The sequence below is a fragment of the Callionymus lyra genome, chromosome 2, assembly GCF_982586985.1.
Source record: "Callionymus lyra chromosome 2, fCalLyr1.hap1.1, whole genome shotgun sequence".
Classification (NCBI taxonomy): Eukaryota; Metazoa; Chordata; class Actinopteri; order Syngnathiformes; family Callionymidae; genus Callionymus; species Callionymus lyra.
This window is the reverse complement of record NC_141819.1, coordinates 42,189,926-42,202,555: the sequence shown is the minus strand read 5'-3', so window position 1 is coordinate 42,202,555 and position 12,630 is coordinate 42,189,926. Positions and strand designations below refer to the sequence as shown.

The 12,630-nt window shown below is 35.9% G+C and overlaps 1 protein-coding gene across 2 annotated transcripts in view; it reads left to right on the top strand.

The window, feature by feature from the left end:
- Positions 1 to 12,630, top strand: part of sbno2b (strawberry notch homolog 2b) — a 40,666-nt gene that overhangs the window by 9,080 nt on the left and 18,956 nt on the right. The window contains exons 2-4 of one of the 2 annotated variants that reach the window (XM_087785368.1): positions 2,699 to 2,926; positions 3,288 to 3,370; positions 4,998 to 5,124. In XM_087785368.1, the coding sequence (XP_087641494.1) occupies positions 2,819 to 2,926; positions 3,288 to 3,370; positions 4,998 to 5,124 (318 nt within the window). In that variant the 5' untranslated portion in view covers positions 2,699 to 2,818. Of the gene's footprint in view, positions 1 to 2,698; positions 2,927 to 3,287; positions 3,371 to 4,997; positions 5,125 to 7,746; positions 8,098 to 12,630 lie in introns of those variants that run through there. The other variant, XM_087785369.1, reaches the window with a different exon arrangement.

Here is a 12,630-nt window from a genome sequence, read left to right as displayed (position 1 = left end):
TTTTTCTATTTCCCATAAAGAGGGGGTCTTCCAGGAACCACTCTGGCAATAATCATTATTGATGACACTCAAAGAAGCGATGATGTGGCGGGACACTAAAAGATGAACACTTTGCCCCACACTGCTCAGAATGTTTCATTTTGCCATCTATCCAATTGATACCGCTAACCTTTTTTACTTAAAAATACTAATAACACTTCCAAATCATGTATATGTTGTGACGAATCAATGAGATGTACCAAACTAGACTACAAGTATTTGTCCTGCTCTACATGTATGAGAACGGGACATAATGGATGCAGGTTGTAGGGGAAGCTAACCGTCAACCTTCTTCCTGTGATTATTCAGATAAAAAAAATGAGGGCAAATATATAGTTTTTGTTGTTCATTTTTATACAATTAAAAAAATTCTTGTCAGTGTTAATCTTGCCTTCATCATTGGAATCTGCCTCAATCCAACAAATTGAGTGTGTTTAATAATGGTTGAATAAAAGGCTGACAGCGCAGAGTTGATTGTGACTGCAATGCTACATTAAATTTAAATTTCACAAACTTCAAGATGATCAATGATTACACAAAAATACATTACATTAATTTATTACAAGTTCAGTATAGTCATAACACAGTGAAACGGTTTACTAACTAACTTTAAATCATGTTGATCACTAACGTAAATAGTGTTTAAAACCGTGATCATGCACAAAAGTCATCCAGACCTCTGCTCTAAGCTCCTTCTATGCATGCGCACCTTTTGTGAATCAGATTCAGACTAGTTTATTGGATTTGTTTACATAATTTGTGTAGTTCTAAATAATATATGATTATACTGAGTGTGCTTCTTTTCTTTCATTTTCTTTTTGTTTCAAAATTGCTGATAAACGTATTTATTTATTCAAACTAATTATTTGAATAAATACCACTTTGTTATTCTATATGTTTGTGCTGATGCCTTTATTATTATGTTGTGTGAAAGGATGATGTGTGGGTGTGATGACTAGTACCTATAAATTGGTTGATATACAGTACTTCTAGTTTTAATAACACAAGGGAGAAGTATCGGAGAATGATAACTTCTCTGCAGAGGAGGATCTAATACAATAAATGATTAACGTTACATTAAAATGTATTTCTCTTTGATTCTCAAGATGAAGTTAAGTAATTTTTATGATAAAGGGAAATTAAGCATACCTTAAAATAAAAGGGAAAAGGTTAACTTACTCTAATTTCACTTGTAAACAAACATAACATTCACTGCGAATACTTAAAACTACTCCAAATAACTTGCTCAAAGTGTGATGTAAACATTTATATTTATGAGTCAATAATAAATCAAACTTCAGTGCAGAGTAAAGGGAAGTGAAAACACTAGTCAGTCATTCTTCTTTTCTTACTGCATATTTTTGCACAGTTTCTCGTGTGTTTGAGTGCATTTCCTGTCATACACAATAATATATTATCATTTACACAATTTGAATTGTATGATTTCATAAGGTAACTTTGATGAACACACACAAACACACCGGTGGTGCGCGCACACACGCTCACAGGCAGAGACGAGAGCAGTGCACACACACACACACACACACAGACATGTCTGCAGACACGCGTCTCGATTCAAATGTACGAACCTATGTCAGGATGTAAAGTTGTAGTTTGTTTCTTACTGCTGCTCTTTAGCTTCTCTAGACTCACTGATCAATGGGTTAAAGAGTCTTTCTCCGCTTGCTGCAAGTCATTTTGACGGCTGGAAAATTAAATGAACGTTAAACAAAAACGCAACCTCTGCGATATAATAATCGCATTTTTGAATCGCTATTATATAGCAAATGCAATTAATCGTTCAGTTCTAGTTTCTGTCCCCCTTTTTCCAAATTCAGACGATGTCACAGTTGCAACCTTGGTGGGGAAAATAACTTTCCTTTGTGTCTATTGGCTGAATATGTAGGGGCTACACTGCCTCCCTGTCACACTTATTCATATGCCCCAGACACACAAAGGCCCTCTTATTTAGACCCTTATGAACTTCATTAGAATTTATTACCTAAGCCTTGTCCCCAGGGTACACGCGCCACCTACACTATGGATTTGGGAGCAAATTATGTGAGGGGCTGTAGTTCATTTAGTTTGTATTACACTGGTGCTTAGTTTTTACATGTCATCTCAAAAAGTGGTAAAGTGTCTGAGAAAGAACATGCATTATCTAGTTTTCTCAATAATTAATCAGTGCAAGAGTAGGGGTGGGCTCATTTGTTTCTTAAAGGGCAACTAATGTGTTGCTTTAACTGTCTCTTAAATTAATCTTGGATTTCTATTGTACTAATCAGTGTGTGTGTCTTTGTACAAAACTTGGGAATCTTTACATTAGATAAGGTAATTTGCAACGGAATTATTACATTACAGTTCACAGACATGCGCATTCACAAGGGATTTAAACTGAGACATTCTCCGTAATTGTTACATTATTATTAATACTTATCCCGTGCGAATCGGACATTAGACTGTACTTTTAAAGCTAACTCCCAGGAAATTGCCTCCATTTGTCTTTCAAACAGGCAACTTGGAGCTTTAACCCCAGGAGAGGGGGGGTGCACCACCCCCCAGCGCCATCCTGTTCCATTTTTCTGGGGAGAACACTGTTTAAAGCACATAGTTGCAGCATCTAATGTGTTGTCTTTCCTTTCCAAAACATCTTTGACAGGTCATGGGGGACATTCACCGGTGTTAAAAGAACAAACTGGGGACACAGCCAGTACGTGGATGGCAGTTTGGTCTGTGTAGTGTAAAGGCACCTGGTGGTCATGTGTGGGACTGTGGTCTGATGCCCATCATTCCGTTACCGCTGGCCATGGACGCGGAGAACTACCTGCATCCAGAAGGCCCTCAGCTGGACAGCAACTTGTTCTCAGTGACCCCATCCAACATGGAGGTATTTTCCCAACTTTTAAGAAGTAATGCAATACGTGTAATAAATGAGCAAGATTTTTACTTCCCAAAGAGTACTTGACTTGATTTGTAACATATTTGACAGAATCCCAATCCTTTTTCATGTATCCTAGGATTGTCATTTATTTAAATGTAATCTTGTATATCTTGATTCACATTTAAAAATGACCATAATGATCTTTAACAATAACAATTGTGAAACCATCCCAAAAAAGTGTTTTGATACTTTCTACACCCTAATCCTGAATTGGGCAGCTCTTCTGCTCGATCTGATTTGTCTGAGACTCACTCATCAGGAAAGAGTTGCGGTTTGAAATGACAATACAAAACTCTTCTTCCTTCAGAGTTACGCATCCTCTGGTTCCTGGGGATCTTTCCCTCAGCAGGCTGGATACAGCATACACTGCCCTATGCAATCTGGAAACCAGTAAGTGAATGAATAGACCCTTGCTTTACATGTTTTTATCTTTTAATATTTCAACTGTATCACTTGTCTTCATAAATTAAGTGCTGTTTAGTAAGTTGATTCTACCAGGAGGTACCTTGTTTTTATTGTTGGGGACGATGCTGCCGCTTTAGAGTTGTATTTGACCTAAATTGATGTTGACAATATCTTGCATCCAGTTTTCAGTCCAAATCCATGATATACCACAAGACAATCTACAGATGAGGTTTACTATCCATCTCTTTAGTGTCTTTGACGTCATCCTTTTTTTATTATAGACACGACGGCTCTGTCTTTTGTGGAAATGTCATGAAAATATTTTTCTGTCACCCAGATCACTTAAGTCATGGATTGTTGTGTGCTTTCGCTTGTGATGTGACACACAAAATCGCAACATTTATCAACATTTATGTGAATGATTTTGAAGTGAAAAACATTTAGTCATTTAGACGCATTCATTTCATGTTGTTGTGTAATGTTTGATGGTAGTTGGAATGTAGAAAGGGTGTTTAAAAAGCTTTACTTGCAGGACTAAACAAGTCACCAGATATAGAATAGTCTACTGTCACATGGGCTTTGACAAATCATAATTGGGTCCTGATATAACAAAAAACCTCAATCGGCTAGTAAAGATGTAGCTTGTAATGGACAACAACGACGGCCTTGGTGGAGGAGGTAGAGACAGAATGAAAACAATTTACTCTTACTTTTTTAGATTGTTTAAAATAATGTGGATCAGATAAACCAATCCCTGGATGTCACTCTGCACTGATCCATGTTTTTCTTAGTGTCTCCAGTCTCCTGTATTTTATACATTTAATTGAAAATGTAATGATGACTCATCTGTTTGTGAATCTTTCCAGTTTGTTGACTTCCTTAGGCATACTTTTTCTTGAACTGAAACCATTTGTTTGAATGTATTGTTAAAGGTCAGGTGAGGTAAGGTGTACTTGTGTCATTTTGGAAATCATTTTTGTCCATATGTATATATTTTCTAACATTAAGGTGGTGTATTGGTAAGCATTGCACCGTCTAAATGACGCTTCCACGGATAAATAAAAGGAAAGACTTATCATTTATTGCTTGGGTGTGTTACTTACTGAAGTATTCATCCACCTTTGCCCCTGATCTGAGGACACAGGGAAATCCTCCTGAGCTTATCCTTGGCACGTGATTGGTGGACAAAGTAAAGGTGTTTTTTTTTTTTTACAGTTAAACAAAAGCATGGGTTTGGTTTTGCTTTCATTCTGAGAGCCTTTATACATGTGTGAGTTTTATAAAGCTGTGTCAAAAACTCTTTGTATGTAGTTGATTAGTACTGCGATTGAAGGAACAATATGGTTGTTGAGTTTTGACTATGGATCTTCTGACCAGGTAGAAATTATTTATTTCATTGTATCTTTGCTTGAACTAAACTCAATTTTGTTTTATTTTGCATCTTGTTGTGGTGAAGTTCAAAGATAAAATAAATGTTCCTGCCACCTACAAATATGTTTTTGATTAGTAAACATAATTCCTGGCAGTAATCAGTGATAAGACCTTTTCTTAAACTAGAAACTGAATCATTGTTTCCCAGGAAATCGGCTGATTTTTTTTTTCCCTCTTTCAGGCAATACCACTTGAACAGCAGCAGCACTACAACCTCCACTTCAGATGTACGCATGGACATGTACTCTGGGTTCCCTGATGTTGATTTTCCCAGCCTTGGCCTTCCGAGAAATGGTGATTTCTCCCAGGTTGGTTTTAAAATTTTTCTTCACTTGTTTTAAGGTTCTGCTCTGTAATGATAATGTCTTCATTTGTGTCTACATTTTTTATACTATGTGTATGTATATGTAATGTTAATGGGCTTTCTTCATCAAGGTTTTGTGTACTCCTGGAGGTCAATAAAGTTAACGCATTTCTCAGCTAGTTAGTGGTCGTAGATAATGTGGTTCCCACTCTATATATAGGGCTACACATATATATATAGCCTTACTGAATACAAATTCCCTTGTATGTAGGCAATTTGTTTGATTGGAATCTGTTTCAGAATGGGAGAAAACGTCCGCTATTACTCAATCTTGGGTTTGCTTTACATGCCTGGCTCACTTCGAGGCTTGAAGGCACATTTGTTTAAAATGATTTAATTGAATGATCTGTCATTATTCATATCTCGCGATCGCTGATGTTTTCCGGATGTGTTGTACAAATTATTTGCTGAAACTTACCATTCAGTCCTTACTTGTACCTGGCTGCCATTTTACATTGTAGTAAAATACAGACTTAATCCTCTTTAAGGGAATTGAAATGGATTTTTTATTAGAATTACAAGACTCAGCATTTTCTTGTAGAATGGAAATTTATATCCGTGATTTACTTAGAAAAGTTAATGTTGAATTTTATTTAATCTTTTTCCTGTTGTAATTACCATTGTCTACTGGAGGGAGCGGGTACATTTTTTTTTACCATTAACTGAACCAATCTTTGTTTGGCTAACCTTCAAGATTTTTTTTTTTTTTTCTTGTGAACTCAGGACAGTGTATACGTCATTTAACTTTCCTAGCTACTCTACTTACCAACACATCAAACATTATCAAGTTATGTTTGATGATGCAAGATTGCAGACTTTTACATAGGCATTTGAGTAAAACTGTTTTATATTTTTAGTTGACAAATACCTAATTTACCTTGAATGCATCATAAAAACTCCTGAAAACAATGTTTTATACCTGCTCTTTTCCTAATTTATGTTTACTCTTAAAGTAAACCATTCAAATTCCTTTTGAAAAAAATAAGCTGTAAAAATTTCAATATGGATATTTGAGCAGTCTCAAAATCCTCACATTTTTGTTAGTCCGTTTCATGGTAGAAATGATGCCAGGTAAAATACATTTATTTGTCTCTGATTTTGAAAATGCATATCTACACGCACGGACAAAAAACCCTGTGTGCCTTGTTTTTGAAACTGGCCATGAACCAGGTGTATACACATTTAATTCCAGATAATTAAATGATTTACCACTCCTTAATAAAAGCCCTTATATTTTCATTATGCCAAAAATCTAAAAGATTTCCATTATTAACCCACATTAGATGGATGATTCTCACTCATAGAATGATGACACAGTGGAGCGGCGCCATGCCGTCTCTGAAAGTCTTAGCTCTCCCTTAGATCAGTAGAGATGCTCATCGCAGATGCTTGACATCATGCTTTCCTGGCAGAAAGGATTTTGAACAGTCACACTGTTTATCACAGAATATTGAAATTGCATTATTTTTTCCAAAAATATTAATCTTTCATCTTTGGCCAGCAGTGGCGGAAAAATCAGATTTTAGTTTTTTCTTTGTGCAATGTAACGGCCCGGAAATGTTTAATTTACGGCTTAACAATGGATTAACAAAAAAATAGCTGAAGAATCTGAAGCCACCGATGCCATAATGTCGGCAACATACCTTTACAGTTTAATTGCTTGCTGTGGTCACAGTAATTACCTGTACATACAATTGTCCACCTCAATGAAGTTATTTTAGTCTATAATTTGTTTAATTTGCTCAACTTTTTCATTTATTAACTGCAATTGTATTAAGTTGGCTTTGAGAAAAGAACAACATTCACTAGATGCATATCTTTAAAAGACATAGAATTATACAAATAAAAATATACTACATCCATATCCTAAAAACGCATATTACATAATATGATGTAGTATATTGCATTTGCATTTGTTTAGCATATTTCCATATAAATGCATCATATAAACAAAAACGCGTACATACTAAATAATTACCACCATCAATAAACGGTATATTATACAATGATTACTTAAACCAATTAAAACTGTACAATGCCTATAACATGCTAATCCAATCCTTTTAAAAGGTAAAGGTAACACAAGGTTTAAGGCTAGAAAATGCAAATAAGGTCATTAGTTTATCAAAAAAGTATTTTCCATTTTACTAGATAACATGAAAACTTCTAATGAACAGTTCACTGACATCATTGAGACTCCCAAGTAAGACAAACTGCCAGGCAGGGAGTCAGTCTTTAAAAATAATAATCATTAAATGGTGCCCCGGGCCCATTAAATGTAGCGGTAAGCAGCAGGGGTGTGAGGAGTGGCCAGTCTAAAATGCAACACTGTTTACACTACAAATGCGGTTGAGTTACACCACGTACAGTAAAATGGGCCTGACTGCCAGTAACTCTAGTCTCTTACCAACAAAAGCATCATTTCCTGAAAGCTCCTCCCCCTCCTCCCTCCCTTTCTCTCTCTCTCTCTCTCTCTCACTCTCTCAATGTCTCACCTCCCCCTCTCACTGCTCTTTTTCCTCACTCACCTACCCTTAAACCACCCTTTTGAGCTTGTTGGGGATGTTCTTTAAAAGTATGACTTAGCAAGCAAAGCCTTGACTGCTCTGGCAATGCTAGAAGCATGTTTTAGAGGATCTTAACCGGTACACTGTCCAGTGCACCAGTGGTAGAGACAGATGTTTGGGTTGATTCATAGTCAACTCTGACGGGACTCTGGAGTGTCACTGGATTGAATTGCACCATTTGCAGTGAGTTTCTGCACCAGAGCGAGCTCATGGCAGCAGTTGTCGTCACAGATGACACAAGGTGAAAAGGAGTGTATGCGTTTTACCTTCTCGCAGCAGCGTTTGGACCCATGTCTCACATGCAGATCTGGATTAAATTGTACAAACAGCTGGGGCGACCCCTTCCAGAGGTAGGGTTCACTTCTATCAATGTTTATTACATACTTAAACCCCTTCACAAAAATGAATTAGGGGTTAATATTATTTCTGCTCATGTTTAGTACAACAATCTAGTTTGATCAGTTAGAAATGGATTTGTTGTATGGTCAAAAGTGTGAAAAACACAATCTGTGTTTGTTTTGTAGTGTACGTTTATATATAAATCTCAAATGTACTGCAAATTTTAAGAAGCGTTGCCTTCCTTAATAAAGTGTCTTCTTCAGGAAGCAGCGGGCTCTTTAAGAAATATGCAAATAAGACCTGAAGAAAATTGTATCACAATTTTCCTGGCAGCATTTTTATTGTGACTTCCTGAAAGTTGTACACCTTTCTTTCCTGGGCCGATAAGGAAACAGTCACACATCTCTTTTGGAAAGCTGCTGAAAGTGCCCAAACCAGTTAATCTAGTAGACTCCTGGAGAATGTTAAATTCCCCTTTAGATTAAAAAGCACCGGATGGCACATAATATTACATGAAAAAATAGCTTTAATTATTTAAGATATGTATATTCCAATAAATCCCATTTGTTGATTAAACATGATTTTGATAACATTGATGTTTTAAAATATTCCTGTAAAGCAATAAGAAAACAAGAATTTCAAGTTGCTCTTTTAAAAATATATATATACTGTTTATTTGATTGAAGGTGGAGACATCATTCTATTAACGGTGCAAATTATCCTTTACAGATCATTAAAAAATCTTCAATGCATAGTAATTAGCTTTTTGCTCTTCTAAGTTTATTTAATAGCTTACTTATTGCTGCAACAGATGAATTGCTGATGCCTTTTGTCTGCCAACATGGAGCATGACTGATGTGTGCAGCTTACGGGAATTGAGCAAACAATGATGACGGCACATGAGTTGGCAGCTCAGCTTGTAGTCATAAAGTCTGCTCTTTCTGTGTTGAAACTATGACATACACAGATAGACACAGACATTTTTAATGATGACTTACAATTTTATTTTCAACAAAAAGAAGAAATGGCAACTGCAATGCAATTGTATTTTATTTCGTCTTTTATCCGGCATTTTGTAGTCGGCGTACAGACTAAATAAGGTCACTTCCTTTGTGTGTCATTTGTGTGACAAACAATTATATAGTTACTATTGGGACACTCATTGTTTTTAAAGCCCAGGCCTTTCAGTTTGTTCATTTTTGCTGTAATCCTGGGGGAAAAAATAGCCCGAAGGGAAGGTTATTTAGAGCGTTTCCACAATGTCTGTAATTAGCTATTAAGAGCGGCTTAATATATTGATTGAGTCTAATACGCTCTCAATTATATACAAATTATCTTGCAATTGTGTAAAATACCTGAAGTCAGAAGATCTATAATGCTCTTTAAATTAAGTAGGCATTACATTACACCCTTTCTTTCTATGGTGCTTTGTGAATGAATGTGAACATGAGGAATCCACCTTGCATGTTTAGAACTGGCTTCTAGTAGATGCACCAAGTCTCATACGGTACATCTGAGACCATTCTTTTTACTCACACACATCCAATAGAATGTGTACACTAGTTCACTTTTGTCTTCTAGGTAGGAGGAAATGTGATATCCTTTATGTACTTGAGGAAGCATGCCTTCTAAAAAAAAAACGGGTCAAGGCAAAAAATGTTTCCCTATCTTAGAAATAAAGGACATCCTATCAAACAATGTCATTTAACCTGGTTAATAAATAACTCCATCTTGTTTTATGGAGTTTGGAAAAGAACGTAAAGGTGCATTACCACCAATAACGTGTGTGCATTTTTTTATTTCCCTTAAATCAGCAAACATCTTTGATAGAGGCTTTTAATGCTTTGTTCACTTTGCGTGTCTTTGTTTCTTCATCACACAATTTGGAGTATTTTTTTTTATTAAAGCGGTAATAATATAACTTAATTTTTTAAGTCACCCTTTGTCTCCAGTGGAATTAATAACAGATCTGTGAATGAAGTGAAAGAAAGGGATCCATTATGAAAGCTGAAGAGGTGAGCTCAAAAAAGAACACTTTCATGGCGCACATTAGTTATTTACTGTGTATGTACATACGAATTCTCAAACTGCCTGTAACGGCAAGTACTAATTATTTCTTTATATTCAATTTCTTTATCATCTTCGCCTATGTTTCCCAAACAAACTTACTTCCCTCAACTTCAATTTTCTGTAATATTGTAGAAATCGATAATATGTCACAACATGAAAATTAATCTACTAGCAAACCTTCTGGTGGGCCACATAAAATGATTTGGATCCTGGCCTTGAGTTTGACATGTCGTTTTATGTAAATAACCACCAAAAGGTTATATCATTAAGCTCTCACATCTGTTTAAAATCAAAGAGTTTATCCTTGGAGATCTTTAGCAGGGTCAGTTCCCTCAATTTAATCACAACCCTTTTTGTGAGATTGCAGCTTGAACCGTCACAATCACGCCTGATATGTCACATATGGATCATGTATTTAAGCAGGTGGATCAGAATACATGTTATTTTTTGTTCTGTACCGTTGCCACAAAAAAGCCTATGTTGTGTTATTGACACTGACAATAAAAGGTTCAGATTCTAAAAGAGCAATAATGATGTCTGGTCAGGAGCTAGAATTGTCTACTGTCACACAAAAGCCATAGAGAAATCCTGCTGACAAAGTTCCTGGAACATTTTATTTCTCTATACATTTTCAGGACAGCATTTGTTGTTTAAACACACACAAGTCACATGAAGCAAAGACCACAACAGTTTTGGTCTTTGCTTCATGTGACTTGTGTGTGTTTAAATTATTTACATTAAAGTCATCAATCTATAAATTACTTTTAAGGACATATCTGGGAAACCTTTTTTGCCCTATGAATGCTAAATTACACTTTAACACATGATTTATGTGGTAATTCACAGGGAGAAATCAAATGAAGTAGTACTGCCCAAGTAGCTGCTTGAATTAACTTTTGGAATATTTACAAAGCTCTCTGCGAGAAAGTTTTGTTGCCATTGTCTTTGACCTTTTTCATATTTTCTCAAACAACCATTTTCCAGTTTTTATATGTACTTGGAGACGGAGGTAGAAAAGTATTTTGGAAGAGAAAACTAGTATTTTTGGGTATTATGTGAAAGAAAAAAAATGTTTATGGAAATAAAAGTAGCTCGAATTAGGAAAAGACGAATCTTGTCAGTCTATCCCAACAATCTGCTGTTTGTAATAGCAATGGTTAAATGTCCTTTGCATTCAGCTCCAAGTACTTTTTGGTAAATGTTTTAGACAAACGCACAAGAGAACATTCTCAAGGTCTGATGGTTGTGACAGAGTAAAGGCTCACAGACGTATCTTAAAAGAAACTTGTCTAGTCTAAAAGCTGCTTTCAGGCTGCTATAGTTTGTGAGACATGCTTATTAAATGAGCTGCAGGCAAATTGGAGAGGGAATAGAAGAAAGTTGGCAGTGGGAGGGGAAAGCCCTGGAAACCTTAAGCGTTACAGATCAGGAGATGAAACGATGGAGGAAGCACCTTTGGAATTGTAAATACTTATTCTGGTCTCTTAATGGTTAATACAGTTGGAGTTAATAATGTAATTGTGTTAATACCGTAATGGCATAATAAAGTAATTTTTATTTATATAGTGCTTTTCCAGAACCAGGTCACCAAGCACTTAAACCATATTCAATAAAGTATATACACTTTAAACTTTAACACAACAGGAGTTCCAGAAAATCAAGGAAAAGCCTGAACAAATAAAAACGTCTTAAGATGTTTCTTGAAAGAGTCAATAGAGTCCATCAAGCGCAAAGAGAGAAGAAGATCGTTCCAAAGCTTAGGAGCAACAGCCTGGAAGGATTTCTCTCCTCTGGTCCTGAACTGTGTGCGTGGAACCATCAGTAGATTCTGATCCACAGACCTCAGAGCCCGAGCTGGGGTGTAAGGATGGATCAGATCACTGATGTAAGGAAGAGCCTGACCATGAATAGCTCTGAAATAGTTTTTTCAGGTAAAAAAAACTTTCTTGGCTTTACATTTGTAGAAATGCTCTTTTATGGCATAAAAACATCTGTCAAAAGAACATTTTGTATAAAGTACCTTGCTGATTCGAGTAAACATATGCTTACTTATTGGAGCTACCACTAGTAAATGAAAAATGGCAACCTTTTTTTTTTTTAAATGTGGTTTTATAAAAGGTTCCATATTTGCAACAGGAGGGGTGAAAATTCAGTCAGCCAGATTACATTTTCCTTGTGTGAGACTCTTGTTGCTTTTCCAACTGCTTCGGAATTTGAAATCAAAGTGAAGAACATTTTAGGATCAAATTAATTATTGAATTCACCAAATTCTTGGCAAGTTACAAGTGCCTGGAAATCATGGTTCTGCATCCCAGTCTATATCTTGTACGGACACCATCTCATTTCTTTTAAGATATGAATGCATTATAATAACCAATGCTACTTGTATGAAAGGGCATCACCCACATGTCACCCCTTCATATCAAATTGTTGCTGAATTCAGCAAGAACAAGTTTTCCTCATGTGATCTGTGA